Source organism: Lampetra planeri, chromosome 51 (genome assembly GCF_965212315.1).
Source record: "Lampetra planeri chromosome 51, kcLamPlan1.2.h2, whole genome shotgun sequence".
In the NCBI taxonomy this organism is placed as follows: Eukaryota; Metazoa; Chordata; class Hyperoartia; order Petromyzontiformes; family Petromyzontidae; genus Lampetra; species Lampetra planeri.
In genome coordinates this window covers 5,498,934-5,517,123 of record NC_136157.1, presented here as the reverse complement: position 1 = coordinate 5,517,123, position 18,190 = coordinate 5,498,934, and the positions used below count along the sequence as shown (strand labels likewise).

The 18,190-nt window shown below is 44.7% G+C and overlaps 1 protein-coding gene across 1 annotated transcript; it reads right to left on the bottom strand.

The window, feature by feature from the left end:
• Positions 1-1,686: 1,686 nt before the first annotated feature.
• LOC144734458 (P2Y purinoceptor 6-like) lies at positions 1,687-6,550 on the bottom strand. Its single transcript, XM_078616649.1, has 2 exons — positions 6,446-6,550; positions 1,687-3,684 (listed from the first exon to the last, which is right to left on the bottom strand). The coding sequence occupies exon 2, from the start codon at positions 3,642-3,644 to the stop codon at positions 2,649-2,651; it is 996 nt and encodes a 331-aa protein (XP_078472775.1). The 5' UTR covers positions 3,645-3,684; positions 6,446-6,550; the 3' UTR covers positions 1,687-2,648.
• Between the last annotated feature and the right edge of the window lie 11,640 nt (positions 6,551-18,190).

Below are 18,190 nucleotides of genomic sequence, written 5' to 3'. Positions count from 1 at the left end.
TGTATTTCATAAAGCGCCTCGGGCGGGCTCAGCACCACGTGACGCGCGGCCCCACGCAGCTTGCGTCGCGTGACACGGATCGCACGAATGCCCTGTCCAACCAAGTTCCTACCTGCCCACTCCGTAGGAACGTGTTAAACCTCGGACGCGACTTGAATACACCGCGATCGAGTGGACGGAACCACGTCGCGCGAGTAGGAACCAGAAGTTTTAACGGCGGCACAAGGCATTGGGATGCTGCTGGATGCTTCTAGACTCTACCCACGCGCCTCAGTCTATGTTCGGCATGCGTACGCATCTCACGCGTTATCGCGGACTCTGCTTTACCCCCGATATTATGTATGATTGATTAGAAGGCGATTTTTCCATAACGTGGTGTGTTTTTCAGGAACGCAACAACTACCGCGTTCTAGGAGAACAAACTGTGCACACGAGATGATAATTGTTTTTTTTACCATTTATCTGGCAACAAACCTGACACCTTTTATTACGAGGAGTCATGTTTGCATTGACCACAATACCTGCAGTCAGAATGCAAACAAAAAACACAACTCTGATAATGTATGCACTGTCCTTGAAATTGATTGTTCCACAACCGAGACAGCTTTCCTTAGAGCCTAGTCTCACATGGTGTTGGACCAGATGACGCCAAAAGGCGCACAACTCAAAGACAATGCACCATCAGAGTATGGGAGCTCGGGGTAAGCATTTACACCATTGGAACCTCCTCTGCCAGTAGCAAAAAAAACAATTATCATATTTTTCTACTGGCAAAGGAGGTTCCAATGGTGTGCACACAAGGTTATAGCAGTCACGATGGAGGAGCACATAGCTTCCAAGCTTTCCAGCATCGTCCACATTTTCGAAATTGCCGGCGTCTTTTGCTCGAACGACAGTCATATTTTCGAGCCACGCGAGGAGAGGCCCATTGCGACGAGACCGTGGTTCCAGGGGGACTTCAGAAGGGTCAAGAATTGTCAACGTAGCAAAGGCAGAGACGTCACCTAGAATCCTAGACCACTGCGCGCACACCACCGCTGCCGACTCAGACGCTTTGCCGAAGGTTAAAACGCCGTGGGGCCGTTGACCATTGTGAATTTGTCAGATCTAAAAAGATGATATCGGTACATTTGGATTTTGCAACGTTCTTATCGCGCAAGGAGATACAGAGCTCCTGCGGCGACAGTCACATACAATGATATATATTTGTTTAAATTAACAAGAACGGAGGCTTTCAGTCTGAATCGCACAACATGTTGGTGCTTCCAGCTGTTATTCCAAGACGTCTGTCTGGCCGGCGTGTGGAATAGAGAGGCCAAAGACCCTCTAGAGTAGTGGGTATGAACACAAATTAAGCATGGGCACGCAAGTTACAACTTACTTTGTTTCATCAAACCCTACGTATTTATTAACATTGTGCAAAAAAATTACGATTGAGAACCAAAGGGGTGCAAGGCTGCAGTTAATGTGAAGAACCACTGCACTTAGAAGGGCCCTCTCTCCCTCTCACCGAGGCCCTCTTGATAGAAAGTGGCATTAGTAAGCAAATAAATGGCCATGCTGCACCTTTACACAATGTAACGTGGAACTTAAAAAAAAACATAAAAATAAACATTAAACAAACATGTTTAAAAATATTAAAAAAACACAAAAAATACTAATAAAGTAAAAACCATTAAAACATAAAAAACACGATTTTTTTTTACAAAAAAACATAAATAAACACGGACATTTCTTTCAACAAAAGCCAAGGTAGGAGAACATGAGAACAATCGTTCGTGCCACACAGGAATGTTTTGAGTGAGTTTTGTGCTAAACAAATTAACGGACAAATTCTACTTACCCAAGTAAAAATGTACATACAGTACGTGTAACAGTACAGTATATTGTTTGGCCGTCTCTTGTGGAAGCGGACAAACTCTGACATCCAGAGTCTAACCATCACAGTCTGGAACGTTAAACTATTTGGCCGAGTGGCCAAATTCTTATTGTAATATCACCCCACTTATGCTGCGTGTGCGTGTTGCAGAGTCTGTATCTTGGCGGGGTCATGTAGCCCGCATGCCCAGCCACCGCATGCCTAAACAGCTTTTGTTCGGACGGATCGAGGGGGCTTAACGAGCGCGGCACGGGCTAGAGAAGAGATGGAGTGATGTGGTACAGGAGGACGTGGAGTTGAGTGGACTTGCCGATGACTGGTACCAGCGGTGTCAAGATCGGCCTCTGTGGAGGAGGCTCGTGAAGGACGCTACTGGGCAGTTGGAGGCAGTCGCCCTCCAACAACAACGGAGGGCGGAGGAGCGACGCTCACAACGACGAGCGGAGCGCCGGGTGGCTAAAACACAGCAAGTTGGCACAGTAGGGGGCACAGGTTGTGCATCGGCCAGTCGTCTCAGTCAGTCGCCCTGTGGCATCTGGGTCTATCCCGTGACCTCCTGCCAGCGGGCGTTCGACACTTTACGTGGCCTCAACGTGCACCTAGCCTGGCACAAGCGTGACGTCACCGCCACTTAGTGGCGAATGGCGGTTGTTGTTGTTGTATCTTGACCGGGAATACAACTCGTAACGTCACTGTACCGTGGGAATTCATTTCCATACGCCGCGACGTTAAATCAGTTGTTGCTGGACCTTTATCGGTCCACATCGTGTCAATTGGTTCCGTTTGGATTTCTTTCGTCCTGCCAAAGGGAGGGAAATATATTTTTGGCGTTGCTCGAAATGGTCGCGAAAACTGTCCGTTTTCTCGCGTGATGGTTCCTACGCAACTTTTTCAGTTTCACAAAGTACACAATGGGGTTTAGGGCGCAGTTGAGGCTGACAAGGCCTCGCATCGACTTGTACGTTTTAACCAACGCATCGGCCTCGCACGTCAAGCTGTTTCCGCCGGAGAAGAAGAAGACCAACTTGCCGATGTTGTACGGCAGGTGGCAGATGATGAATATCACGAGGACGACGATGATAGTGCGGATGGCGTTCACACGCTTGACGTCCTGCCGAACGCTGCCCGGCGACAAGGAGTTTCTCAAGGTGTGGATGATGAAGGAATAGAAGACCAAGGTGACAATGAAGGGAAACACGAATCCTGTGAAGATGACCGCGACGCTGTAGGGCTTGTCCTCCGACGAATTGTTCGGTTTGAAGTCCCAGCACTCCTCTTGTCGCGTGGTCAGCGTAACGCCGCTGAAATACAGCGTCGGCACCGACTCTGCGATCGTGACCACCCACACGAGCGCGCATATGCCGATGGCGACCTTTCTCCTCTGCCACCGCAGGGTAGACATCGGGTGGCAGATGCCCAGGTATCGGTACAGGCTTATGGCCGTGAGGAAGAGGACGCTGACGTTCAGGTTAAAGTAGAACATGAAGCGCACGAGGCGGCACATGAAGTCCTTGAAGACCCAATTGTCGTGAACCACGTAGCTGTGGATGAGGAAGATGAGCGACGTGGCGTACAGGAAGTCCGCTGCGGCCAGGTTCACCGTGAACAGCGAACTCGAGCTCAGCTTTTTCTTCTTCCTGCAAACGAGGCAGGAGAAGACGAAGCCGTTGAAGACGATGCCAAAGAAGGCGCTGACGGAGTAGGCGACCGGCAGGTAGATGAATTTGTAGCTCTCGTTCAGCGTGCAGTTGGAACCGTTCGCCATGCTTGCCACGTGCCCCCCCCCCCACCGACTTCTGGGGGCTCTGTGAAAAGAAAAAATAGAAAAGAAAGATTGCGAGCACAAAAAACAGAATCGGAATGTTTGTTTAGGCTGGGGGGAATCCGATGAGCTATAAAGCTATTTTTTAAAATGCACAGATGTCCAGGCAAGGGGCAAGGGGTCAGAACGTTTCAAGAACAAACAACACAAAAAACAAAAACACGATCGGAGTGCAGAGTTTAGGAAAGGCAAAACAGGTGAGTGCGTGAGTGCGCAAGTGACACGAGGCTTAAGGGGCTACATTCCAGGGCCTCAGATTTTCAGGACATCCCACACCAACCCCCTACAAAGTAAATAAATAAATATATATTCAGCTCTATAATGGTTGAAACACAATACTGCACAGCAGAATGACGAATCCTTCAGCGCAATTTGGTGCTTAAGGCTATCGAATCGCCATGCGTATACTGCGGGCCAACCTGCGAAACACCGAAATAGCCTTCGCCCAATTAAACTTTTGACGCGCGTTCTCGCACTTAAAACACGAAGTGAACTGATCCAAGGTGCATAACAACGGAGCGTTCAGCTTCGCCACGCATTCGATGTGGCTCTTGACACGGAACTGAATGAACTAATCTAAAAATCCCCTCCCCCCCCGAAAAAATAACAACCCTAGAGTAACCCCCCTCCATCAAATCTATACCAAAGCATGGTATGTGTAACATGATCGATATCAAACTGTTCAGAGTGATAGCATTTTTTATAGTGATTATCCTCGCAATAAAAACATTTGTGTTGTGCATGCCAACGGAGAGAGAAAAAAAAACCCCATCGCAAGGAAATCCCCGGAGCTTCTAAAAGTTGTGACGCAAAAACGAACTCGGCGTCACAAATCGCATCCAAATAAGTAGCATAGCGGGCAGAATTTTATTTCCGATATGTGCGTGTTAAATGGTTCTCCCTTCGATTTAAAGGTTTCGTGACTGCAGGGATTCATCTTCTTGGTTCTTTCGGTAAAGTCACGTAGAAGGGAAATAATAAAATAATAATTAAATATAATAAAATACAGTTCTCAGCGTCATCCGGACGCTGTCTTTCCGACAGCCCTGTTCTTCACCTGAGGACGGCTGCTTGCGTTGTGGCCGAAACGTCGTGAGAATTGTATTTTATTATGTTTTATTTTTATTATTTTATTATTTCCCTTCTAACAGACTTTACCGAAAGAACCAAGAAGATGGTTCTCCTTTGGCAGTGTGTCGAGTTTGAGAAGGTCACGTACGGGCAAAATTAATCTAAGCAATGTTTTGCTCAAATGAGATTTCGCGGCGGTTGACAGCCCTGAACCGGTGGAAGAAATTCCACGGTCCTATGGCAGGCGCAAGTCCATCCACGGGACAACCACTGTTGGCTTTCTCGCACGGTGTTACTTATTTTATCGACACGGGAGGAATGATGGCCTGAGTCAACTCCACAGGCAGCATTCGAACTCACGACGTACAGATCGCCAGCCACTTGCGCTACCACTGAGACGCCTGTCCAACAAGATATTTGTGTAATAAAGTTTAACAACAACAACAAGACAGGTAAGTCATGAACAGCATTTTTGTCAATTCACTGCTGGATGAAGTCGTGTCGGTCATGGGGTGTTTTGACCATACTTCACCGGTCCACGAGGAGTGATAATCACTTGGCAACGGTGTGAGCCGTGGTCGGGAATTAAAAGTTAGTTAGTTCAAAGCGTAGTGTGCTATCCATAATAAAGGGTTATTTTCTGGCTTAGATCGTGTCAATATAAATGCGTCGCTAAAACCTGCCACCACCCAACACAGCCAATTTAGTAAGGGTTGTCACGTAAGGAAAACGTGCTAATTAGTTGCTAGTTCAGCACAGAGGTTGTGTGTTGGAGAGTAAACCCACGACATTTACAATTCGAGTTTGATGTTTCGCTGGTGATTACAATCAGCTCCGCAGCGTCCTCACCGCCGTGCCAACTGTTTCACCCCATGGTTAGCGCACTGCAGTATTGACCCAGCGAAGCGAGTTTCAGTCGCACGCACGGCTAACATCAATGGCGAGCGATTCCTGAACACGCTCGTTGAAGTATGGTCAAACAAATCTCCACGTGACCGCAGGCACCGCGTGGCGAAGGCTTTGTTCATCCAGAAGTAAATTGCCAGAGGGTGACCGTCGAACGAGATCAACATTTACATTTCCAAACTTACTTCGCTCAGGACTACGATTATAATACATTCAGCTCGGTAGGAATTTATGCAGTCAATTCAAGCTGTGAGACACGATTCAGTGCCTTAAACAATTAAAGAGAAAAACAAACATTTAGATAATAATACATTCCAATTTTGTACTGTTTGGCCGTGTCGGGTGGTGGAGGGTTACAACACATGTATAAATAACGCGATCTGACCCAAAAAACCTATGTTATGAATACATTCCATTTCGATTTAAAGCTTTCGTGACTGCAGGGATTGATCTTCTTGGTTCTTTCGGTAAAGTCACGTAGAAGGGAAGTAATAAAATAATAAAAATAAAACATAGTCAAATAATTATCACGACGTTTCGGCCACAACGCAAGCAGACCTGTTTTTCACCTGAGGACGGCTGCTTGCGTTGTGGCCGAAACGTCGTGAGAATTATTTTATTATGTTTTATTTTTATTATTTTATTATTTCCCTTCTACGTGACTTTACCGAAACAACCAAGAAGATACATTCCATTTGTATACGAATCACGGAACGGCCACATGCATTAAAGATAATACCAAGATAGATCAAATGATGATGACTTACTGGCTTGCCTGCCGCAGTAGATGCCCTTTGGTCTCGCGTCCCTCTCAAGCTCGCCCGCCGGCAATGGATCGAGGGTGAGGAGCTACACACGGATACACTTCGAATGCTTCGTCACTCCACGAGTGAAGCTGATGGTGTATAAACAAGAGGCAAGGGGGCCGGCCGCTAACGCGTCACAAAGTTCCTTGTGAACGACGAGCGTGTTGCAATGCTTAGTGGACACATTCCGATCACGATGAACACTTACGCCGCTGAGATTATCTCCGTGCGATCACCGCGCCGCGAACACAAGGTCCCAAGATCGATGTTGACGTTCTCAGATTTCGGTGGCGGAGTGCGAATTAGTTCGGCAAAATAGATCGATCGGTACTGCGGTCGTGAGAATTTCACATCTCTCTTGAATCTCGCCGCGCGAGTATTAGAGAATTATGTTTCTAGGGGATAAATGACGTCACGCGATTTTGGACGATTTTTTACCCCCCCCCCCCCCTCGTTACACGGCGTCACAAAAAGTCAGACCCCCCCCTCAAATATGACGTCACAAAACTCTGCCCCCCCCCCCAAAATAAAACATGCCTCAAATCGCTTTAAACTATTGTCATTGTAGTGCATATTTAATGTGGCGCTGCACTCTGATGTTGTAGGAGAAAACATTTATTAAAAAGTATATTTAATTAAGTAGAACGTGTTGCCTATATTTATTTAAAGTTGCGCATTTTGATGTGACGTCACATTTCTCAAACACCCCCCCCTCGTCACACATCGTCACAAATGTATGACCCCCCCCCCCTAGGTGCGTGACGTCATTTATGGACGGCCCCTTACGTACAACACTGAAGTCGTTTCTGCTCGATCGCTTTAGAAACGACGGTTTCCACCCAGCACCATTAAGAGGGATACATCCACAGCGAAGTCGATGGGCAGGTCACGTGTTTGGTGGGGTTCAAGTTCAAGTTCATTTATTAGGTGTAGCCTTGTGAGCCATTCGGCTCTTGAATCGGGTGCAACCGCAACAAACAAAAAACAAAAACATGAACAAGAAAACATCTTGAAGTGCATATGTGACTAAGTGCAAACAGAAAATCCAACAAAAGACAGCAAAATATTGCATAAAAAGCACCGTACACCAACGCTGTGTGCAAAAATCCCAGTTGGATGCAAGTCAAACAACAACAACAACCACAAGACAACTTAAATTAAGACCATCAGTCTAACTCCGTATTACAACAAACAAACATGACCACACCAAAAAATACTTCCGAAACCACTAAAATAAAGCCATGAAAGCAATGAAACAGTGATCATAGGAACTGTGACCGAATGGGGTGACGTGTTGGTGCCCCCACCTTGTTTGTTTCCAAGAACGTATCTGCCAGCATGGAAGAGTTGGTCCGTGTCCCTTCGAATATGAGGCCCTCTTGAGCTTCCTTTCATGGAGGCCATTCTGCCAGCAAGTGGCATGAGGAGTTTCAGGGATGCACCTGGTATACGGGAGGTCGTGGGTTCGATCCCGACCCTGACGCCTGCTGTGTATTTGGAGTTTGCGTGTGTCTCTCTCTCTCTCTTATCATCATTACGGTGGCTAAGAGATGTTAACTCCCTCGCCTGGTATACGGGAGGTCGTGGGTTCGATCCCGACTCTGTCACCTGCTGCATAATTGGAGTTTGCGTGTCTCTCTCTCTCTTATCATCATTACGGTGGCTAAAAGATGTTAACTATCTCGCCTGGTATACAGGAGGTCGTGGGTTCGAGCCCGACCCTGACACCTGCGATATATTTGTAGTTTGTGTGTCTCTCTCCCCGTGGTTACATGGATTTTTCTCCGCGTCCTCCGGGTTTTTCTTCCACATTTAGAATGAACATGTACTTCGAGAGTTTGGCTGCTACAAATGTCCAAATGATAAGCCACTTCTTTGAGCTCTCATTCGTGGCCAGGTCGTTTGTGAAAAGAAAAAGAAGCGTTATACAGCTCAGGTAAAAAAACTGTAAAAAATAAATAGTTTACAAATGTTTTTTTGTTTCTTCTAACACGACGTGTTATTCTTAGGTGCTGTAGAAAGTGGATCAGCAAACACAAGACCCTTTCAATGCGAACGGGGACATTTTTTTTGCCAATGGGAATCCTTTATTTGAAACCAGGTGCAAGCCGTTAACAAACAAACAAAAATGTTGAAGATAACATTTCCAATAAAGAACGTTGGCTTTCAGGTCGCCAGAGCCTCTTCGATCGTTCACAGACACGTGCTGTGAACGCCTTCGTAAGATAAGCAAGGTTCACGTTTAAAAGAAATCGTTGCAGAATCGTACCGCAAGCTTATCGCGACGTAAACGGCGTTTTTTGTAGCGTATAGCGAGTACTTTAAGATAAACACACTAAAATTCAGATAAACGTAACTGACGATTGTCAGTGCGGCATACAGTCAAATGTTAATAACAGCACCTTTCGTAGCTGACCGTCACATGTCCCCCCTGACCTATTAGCCACCAACACCCACCCAGTGTCCTGTTTGTGCAAGGTGTGACCGTCGTTTTTGTATGCATACAGGAACAAAAACACTCCACCACCACCCCAGCTCATACTCTTTGGCTGAATTCAATAGGCCGAATCCATTCCTAAACTTTAGACCACTTTTAAATACCTGAACCTTAGACCAGTCTTAGACACCTGAACCTTAGACCAGTCTTAGACACCTGAACCTTAGACCAGCCTTCAACACCTGAACCTTAGACCAGCTTTAAATACCTGAACCTTAGACCAGTCTTAGAGACCTGAACCTTAGACCAACCTTAGAAACCTGAACCTTAGACCAGCCTTAGACACCTGAACCTTAGACCAGTCTTAGACACCTGAACCTTAGACCAGCCTTCAACACCTGAACCTTAGACCAGCCTTAAATACCTGAACCTTAGACCAGTCTTAGACACCTGAACCTTAGACCAACCTTAGACACCTGTACCTTAGACCAGCCTTAGACACCTGAACCTTAGACCAGCCTTAGACACCTGAACCTTAGACCAGCCTTCAACACCTGAACCTTAGACCAGCCTTAAATACCTGAACCTTATACCAGTCTTAGACACCTGAACCTTAGACAAACCTTAGACACCTGAACCTTAGACCAGCCTTAAACACCTGAACCTTAGACCAGCCTTAGACACCTGAACCTTAGACCAGCCTTAGACACCTGAACCTTAGACCAGCCTTAAACACCTGAACCTTAGACCAGCCTTAGACACCTGAACCTTAGACCAGCCTTAGACACATGAACCTTAGACCAGCCATAAACACCTGAACCTTAGACCAGCCTTAGACACCTGAACCTTAGACCAGCCTTAGACACCTGAACCTTAGACAAACCTTAGACACCTGAACCTTAGACCAGCCTTAAACACCTGAACCTTAGACCAGCCTTAGACACCTGAACCTTAGACCAGCCTTAGACACCTGAACCTTAGACCAGCCTTAAACACCTGAACCCAGAACGGCGATGACCGGCCAACCCCCATAAAAGAAAATCCCTTCCTGCCCTCCTCCCGCGGCCTGCTCTGATGAGTCCGTTGTGCCTACCGATACCGCCGATGCCTCCTGGTGCTACCGGCACGGAACTCAATAATGTTGCAATGTATGATGTGGTGAGGGAGGGTGCAGAATTGAAAAAATAACATTTTACTTATAAATGAAGAAACTAACACACAAAAAACTCCACCACACATTCGTCCTTAACACCGTGTGGCCTTAAAATGAACACATATATAAAGATATATAAAAAGGCGACGTTTTGGGCAACGGCCCTTCTTCACAGCACAAATCAGGGCCATTGAAGATTTTCCATTGGCACCAAAGTCGCTTATTTTTTGTAAAAAAAAATTCCCTTTTTAAGGCCAAAGTGTTTTTAACAGACGTGTTGAGCCTGTGTGTCTGTGCTGTGATTGTGCACCGCTACCGATGTAGCGGTTACATCGCAACGTGATTTGTCAACGTCTACAGACGTTAGCGTAGACGACCTTTTCACATTCGCCTATACCAGGGGTCGGCAACCTACGGCTCCGGAGCCGCATGCGGCTCTTTACGGACTGCTTCTTGACGATATGTACGTATGTACAGTATGTACTCAGATGCATTGCGGCTCTTGAAATACTGAATTTTGTACAGAATTGGAAAGAAATGGCTCTTCTTGTTATTTTGGTTGCCGACCCCTGGCCTATACACAGGGGCTTGGAAACCCGCGGCTCTCTTAAAGGAGCTGCTTCGTGACGTCATTTATTAAGGACCCCCCCCCCCCCACCGTCTCGTATTCACCACTTGCTTGCACCTTTTGAAATATTGAGTTTTTTTTTACTTAATTCGAAAAAAAAAAAATTATTGTTATTGTGGTGGCCGGACCCTGGCCTATACGGTACCACAGTTTCTAGTGAATCGGAGATGCAAGTTTTGACTTAAAACTTTCGTGACTGCGGGAATTCATATTATTTGGTTCTTTCGATAAAGTCACCTAGATAGAAAAATAATAACAAAAAAGAAAGTGAATAAAAAAACCCACTAATGTAGACTGTAGCCTGGTTCTTAATCGGAGTGAGTGTACTGACAGTCTGTAATGTAGACTGTAGCCTGGTTCTTAATCGGAGTGAGTGTACTGGCAGTCTATAATGTAGACTGTAGCCTGGTTCTTAATCGGAGTGAGTGTACTGGCAATCTATAATGTAGACTGTAGCCTGGTTATTGATAACCATTGCTACAGTCTACATTATAGACTGCCAGTACACTCACCAAACTGAATAGCCAGGCTAGACTGCCAGTACACTCACCCAGCTTAATAACCAGGCTACAGTCTACATTATAGACTGCCAGTACACTCACCCAGCTTAATAACCAGGCTACAGTCTACATTATAGACTGTCAGTACACTCACCCAGCTTAATAACCAGGCTACAGTCTACATTATAGACTACCAGTACACTCACCCTGATAACCAGGCTACAGTCTACATTATAGACTGCCAGTACACTCACTCCGATTAAGAACCAGGCTACAGTCTACATTATAGACTGCCAGTACACTCACCAAACGTAATAACCAGGTTACAGTCTACATTATAGACTGCCAGTACGCTCACTCCGATTAAGAACCAGGCTACAGTCGACATTATAGACTGCCAGTACACTCACCAAACTGAATAACCAGGCTACAGTCTACATTATATACTGCCAGTACACTCACTCGATTAAGAACCAGGCTACAGTCTACATTATAGACTGCCAGTACACTCACTGCTGCTTAATAACCAGGCTACAGTCTACATTATATACTGCCAGTACATTCACTCTGATTAAGAACCAGGCTACAGTCTACATTATAGACTGCCAGTACACTCACTCCGATTAAGAACCAGGCTACAGTCTACATTATAGACTGCCAGTACACTCACCCAGCTTAATAATTAGGCTACAGTCTACATTATAGACTGCCAGTACACTCACTCCGATTAAGAACCAGGCTACAGTCTACATTATAGACTGCCAGTACACTCACCCAGCTTAATAACCAGGCTACAGTCTACATTATAGACTGCCAGTACACTCACTCCGATTAAGAACCAGGCTACAGTCTACATTATAGACTGCCAGTACACTCACCCAGCTTAATACCCAGGCTACAGTCTACATTATAGACTGCCAGTACACTCACTCCGATTAAGAACCAGGCTACAGTCTACATTATAGACTGCCAGTACACTCACCCAGCTTAATAACAGGCTACAGTCTACATTATAGACTGGCAGTACACCAGAGGTGTGGACTCGAGTCATGTGACTTGGACTCGAGTCAGACTCGAGTCATGAATTTGATGACTTGCGACTCGACTTGGACTTGCATAACAATGACTTTGTCCCACCTCTGCAGTACACTCACCCAGCTTAATAACCAGGCTACAGTCTACATTATAGACTGCCAGTACACTCACTCCGATTAAGAACCAGGCTACAGTCTACATTATAGACTGCCAGTACCCTCACCCAGCTTAATAACCAGTCTACAGTCTACATTATAGACTACCAGTACACTCACCAAACTTAATAACCAGGCTTCAGACTACATTAGTGTTATTTTTTTTAATTCACTTTATTTTTTATTATTTCTCTATCTACGTGACTTTACCGAAATAAACAAAGAATACGGATATCGGATCACTGTCAAATTACTGAATAGTGCACAACTTAAAAGAACACAAATTAAATACCGTGTACATATCTTAAACTCTGACCAAAGTGAATGCATAAGAGTGCCACAGCTGTGAGAGTTTAATGTGTTTAATGTTTTATGTACATCGTCGTTTTTCATGCAAATTGCATCTTTCACAATCGCTGGGGAAACTACAGATTGTCTGGAAGGCCGCCAGGCGGTGAACTGGCGTGACCAACACTTGCCCCCAGCTCTGCAGTCCTCTATAAATGATGATGTTTTCAGCCAATCAATGTGTCTATACGCGTACGGAATGAGCGCATTGTTATAACATCAAGAAAACAATGTGTCCCCTAAAAAAATGCGATCTGATAAACCGTATTCTTAGGTTTTTTCGGTAAAGTCACGTAGGTAAAATATTTTAATTAATAAAAAGTAAAATAAAAATAAAATAAAAATCACGACGTTTCGGAGGCTACACAAGCTTCAGGTGGAACCGTCACAGCACGATAGCTGTATCACTTGATATGAATCCTTGCAGTCACGAAAGCTTCAAATCTAGAACTGATAAACCGTGTTCCATACATTATGTTTTTTTTTTTGGGGTGTTAAATCTGTAAGGAATTGAACAGAAACGTGTATACATTTGAAAAAGTAATGAAGCCCAGGAGTGGAAGGGGGCGCAAAGCAACAGCATTGAATCGCTGCCGGCTGCGTCTCCACGCTGTGTCAGCTGGAATGTCACCTGCCAGCGCAGATTCAGTCTTAGGGCCGCGCGGCAGTGCGGTGACCCTCGTTTTGTTTAGGGGGCCGTCCATAAATGACGTCACGCGATTTTGGACGATTTTTGACCCCTCCCCCCCTCGTCACGCGGCGTCACAAAAAGTCAGACCCCCCCTCAAATATGACGTCACAAAGCTCTGCCCCCCCTCCCCAAATAAAACATGCTTCAAATCGCTTTAAACTATTGTGATTGTAGTGCGTATTTAATGTGGCGCTGCACTCTGATGTTGTAGGAGAAAACATTTATTAAAAAGTCTATTTAAATAAGTAGAACGTGTTGTCTATATTTATTTAAAGTTGCGCATTTTGATGTAACGCCACATTTCTCAAACCTCCTCCCCCCCCTCGTCACACATCGTCACAAATGTCTGACCCCCTCCCCCTCTAGGTGCGTGACGTCATTTATGGACGGCCCCTTACTATTTTAAACAAAAAACTCGTTAACACACGAAATGCTCAAGACAGTGAATCGCTATCAGCCCTACCATTAAACAAGTGGTGGACCTAACAAAACATTCATCTCCGAGTCATTGACTGCGCGGCAGATAAGCGGCGCTATCGTTTTCATAAGTGCACGTTTCATTTTCAGATAAAAGTGCGCTTCAGCATCACAGAACGTACAGCTGCAACGATGATGAGATGTGTGGCTGGACCTTGCTCGTACGATACAACAAAGCACGCAACAAAAACTAATCAACAAAAAGTTAAAAAGCTATTATAAAGTAATGGGAAACTGATATCTCTATAATGAAATTGTCGTGAAATATTATATTGTAACAATCCTTTCACCGCCCCGTATCTTATCACGAAAATTATGGCACCGCTGAAATTCTGGTTGAGAGCGTGTCTGGGTATTTCCGACCATCCAGGCCTCGTGACTAAACATCTTTGAGTGAAGCCATTCAAATTTGCATGTGGGGCATTTCAGCTATGCCCAATTCATACAAAACAGTCAACAAAGTCGGACAAACACCCAAGTATTACGAAAGAGATATCGACAATGGCAATCTGTCTTCACATGTCCCAGAAACACCACGGCCACTTCCTCTTGCCCAGTCATTCGCAGTGTTCAATCTGGGGGTATAAGGGTGCTGTCGTTACGTTTTTTTCGAGGAAATAATTTGTATTTCTGTGTTTGGACACGTGGCAATTTGTCGATTCGTCGATGACATTGGAATCATCGCTCCAGTAAAACATAGTTACGCGTGCGAGAACATATTGCGTCTGATGAATGAACAGGATATGCAAATTGTGTGCGACGTTTAGTATCGGGGTTTTATGACGCGGAGCAAAAGATAAAATGACTGCGCAGACGACAACTGCAACACGAACGAGATGGCGACGAGATAAAAAAAAGATCACGACGCTGCACCGTGACAGTTCATCGACTTTCCGAGGTGACGGAATAGTGACACCACGTGGTCGGAATGCTTCAAAAGTTTTAAGGGTTCAGGATCACCTACGATGGAAGTTGTGTCAATATCAGGGGCGGTTTCTTCATTAGGGCGATTGGGCGACGCACTACCAAAGTGTGAAAGGGTCTTTTTCAATCACATTAACAATCTAATTCAACCACAGAGTTACGCTAGCCGTTACTGTGCCTCTGGATATAGTCCAATCAGCGTCATGTCACGTTCTGTGGAGTACCGCCTCTTTTTGGGCGATTTCACTCCGGCTGAGAATCGCCCCGAGTGGCCCCATAGACTTACATTCAAAGATGTTTTTTTTCGAACGGCGGGCGCTGCAATGCATTTTCTATGGCTTCCGGGAGGGCTCGCACTAACGTGCTTACGTCATCATACGTAAGCACGTTTCAGTCAACAATATAATTTGTCGCCACCTAGTGGAATCTTTAATAAAAGAAACTGAGTGGATTGTAATAATAGTGAGTATAGAAACAAACAAGGAGATGTATTGTAAGAGTCACTTTATTTTTCATTAATATTCAAGTAGTGAAGTTGCCTTTACATGCTTAAGCTGTTAATTTATCCATTGCATGGGTGGACCTTATCCTTATCAATCATCCAGACATTTGCCCCCCCTGAGAGATTTTGCAGGAGCCGCCACTGGTCAATATTATGCAATATTTTGCTGTCTTTTCTTGGATTTTCTGTTTGCATATAGTCACTTTAAGATGTTTTCTTGTTCATGTTTTTGTTTTTTTGTTTGTTGCGGTTGCACCCGATTCAAGAGCAAAGATTGGTGGTGCTTTCGTCCACCGGCCTATTCACTGGGTGTCTACAATCCAGTCTGGTTACATTTAGCAGCAAAATATGAAAGTACTTTTCCGGATCTGTAGATTCAAAATGAAATGTTTCAGTCTTTGGCACATTCTGTTTGCATATTTTAATCTTCGTAGACTTTCATTTGCGGGCAGTTGATCATCCAATGTTCGTGTGCACATGTCGAGGTTGCCGGCTGAGCCAGTGGACGTCTTCAGGAGAAGCCACGTGGTGACGATTTGACAGACGGCTGTCGGCAAGCGATATATTCCGATGGAGATCCGGCGTCAAGGAGGATGAACCATTATCACGCGAACTCCGCTCATCCTCGCAGCAGCGGCTTTTGGCCGGCCATCGAACAAAAACGGCGGTCACCGCATCGCGTGCTTTCAAATATGCTTCCGCGGCCGTCTGGAACGCTCTTCCTTCCGATATTAGGAAGTCAGTGGAGCTGTGCACTTTTAAATCATCTAGTTTGAAAACAATTTTTTTAAAGAACTGCTTTATGTGTTTAGTTCGTTGCCCTTCCACCGCGCCTCCAATGATCACAGTTGGCTACGTACGGTGGGAAATAAGTTAAACATACACATAAATCATTACGAGGTGATCCTGAGCAAGTGGGCGAGTACATACTGTTAGGTTTTTTCGGTAAAGTCACGTAGGTAAAAAATAAAATTAAAAGTTAATAAAAGTAATAATGTAAATGAAATAAAATAATAAATCACGACGTTTCGGAGGCAACACAAGTAAAGAGAAATTATCTTTACTTGATACAGCTATCGTTCTGTGACGGTTACACCTGAAGACGGAAGCTTGTGTTGCCTCCGAAACGTCGTGATTTTTATTTTTATTTTACTTTTATAAATTAACATTTTATTTTTTACCTACGTGACTTTACCGAAAAAACCTAAGAGTATGAATTCTTGCAGTCACGAAAGCTTCAAATCTAGAATTAATTCCAGAATGAGTACATTTGAATGTGCGTGCACGCACCGCAGCAAGGCACAGGAACATATGAGGGCAAGTTTGCATATACTGTATAGACATGCGGTGTGCATCGTGTAGCATATACAAGGTGCGTCAAACAATTGATACAACTTCTGAGAATTTGCAACAATGCCACAAGAAATGTACCTCTGGGTTTGAAGTTTTCGTGACTGCAAGGATCTATACTCTTTGGTTCTTTCGGTAAAGTCACGTAGGTAAAAATAGTAAATTAAATCACGACGTTTCGATTGCAACACAAGCAATCATCATCAGGTGTGAAAATCACAGCTAGAAATGTTCACACCTGATGATGATTGCTTGTGCTGCAATCGAAACGTCGTGATTTAATTTAATTTAATTTATTTGTTATTTATATTTGTATTTGTATTTATTATAATTATTTTTTAAATTTGTTTTTTTATTAAATTGTTTTACCTACATGACTTTACCGAAAGAACCAAAGAGTATGTGCCTCTGGGCTCTGGAGACCACCTGGATTCCAGGCACGTGTTGACAATGATGTCGACCAAGTGGAGACTCTTTGATTTTTTGAAGATATTAACATACATTTGATACCATGTTAAAGTGTATTAACCGTTCTTTTTCCATTAAAAACGATAGTCCCATAATAAGTGTTAACATGTTTTTGAAGCACCCTGTATATGATGAAGTATTCTCCTCGTACACAAACCGTTAGTCTCTATCCGCCAAACTTGAAGTTCTCTAGTCAGGACTCAATATCGGAACTCGGTATTGTTTTTCATTAAATTTTTTTACCACAGATCCAGTGGACTATCAATGTCAATCATTCAGCTACTGTATGCTGATGTGGTTTGTTTGGAAGAAAGGCACTTGCAAAATATCGTTTTAATGCAGACATACGGCAGATTTGCACCACGTGGGCTTCAGAAAAAACTTGTAATCTCATAATCCGCGAGTTTACTGCGGATTAATTTTGCCGCAAAAGCAGTTCTACGATCTGCATAATTTTCGTTGATTGATAGCATCACGCGGCTCTTTTTACCAGACATCTGTGAAAAGATCTTTATAGCTCATCGGATTGTTTCAGTCTAAATAAAGATTCTGATTCCAATTTATTTCTCCCATAATCCACAGCACAGCTTGGTGGCGTGAAACTTTGTTTGCCTGATTAACTACAGGTTACAGGATTCCCCAAGGAATTCCCCAAGGAAGTCCCCCCCATTCCCCCATCGCCCCATCCCCACAAACTCCTGCATATCAGGTGAGGTAGTAAACATCTCACCACCGCGGCGTTCCAGCAAAACGAAGCTATCCGTGTCAATGGAGCAACAGCCCCAAATGCCTTAAAGGTCCAGTAACACAAAACTAAGCACACAAAGACAAAAGCGATGGCCGATTTCCACTCAAGTTACCTCTGTAGTGGTGGTGTTGACGCGCGCCGACAGTGATAGATCACGGGGCGGCGCGGGGTGCGTGGTTGTGCGCGCTGACACAAGGTGGGAAATAGGATCGTGGGCAGCGCGCAGTGATTGGTCAACTGGGGTGGGTGCTCTCAGCGACGTCCGCATGAAGGACTATAAAGGGGGACGC

Bases quoted from the DNA above. Each gene is read 5' to 3' on its own strand.
- LOC144734458 (XM_078616649.1), bottom strand. From the start codon at position 3,644: ATGGCGAACGGTTCCAACTGCACGCTGAACGAGAGCTACAAATTCATC.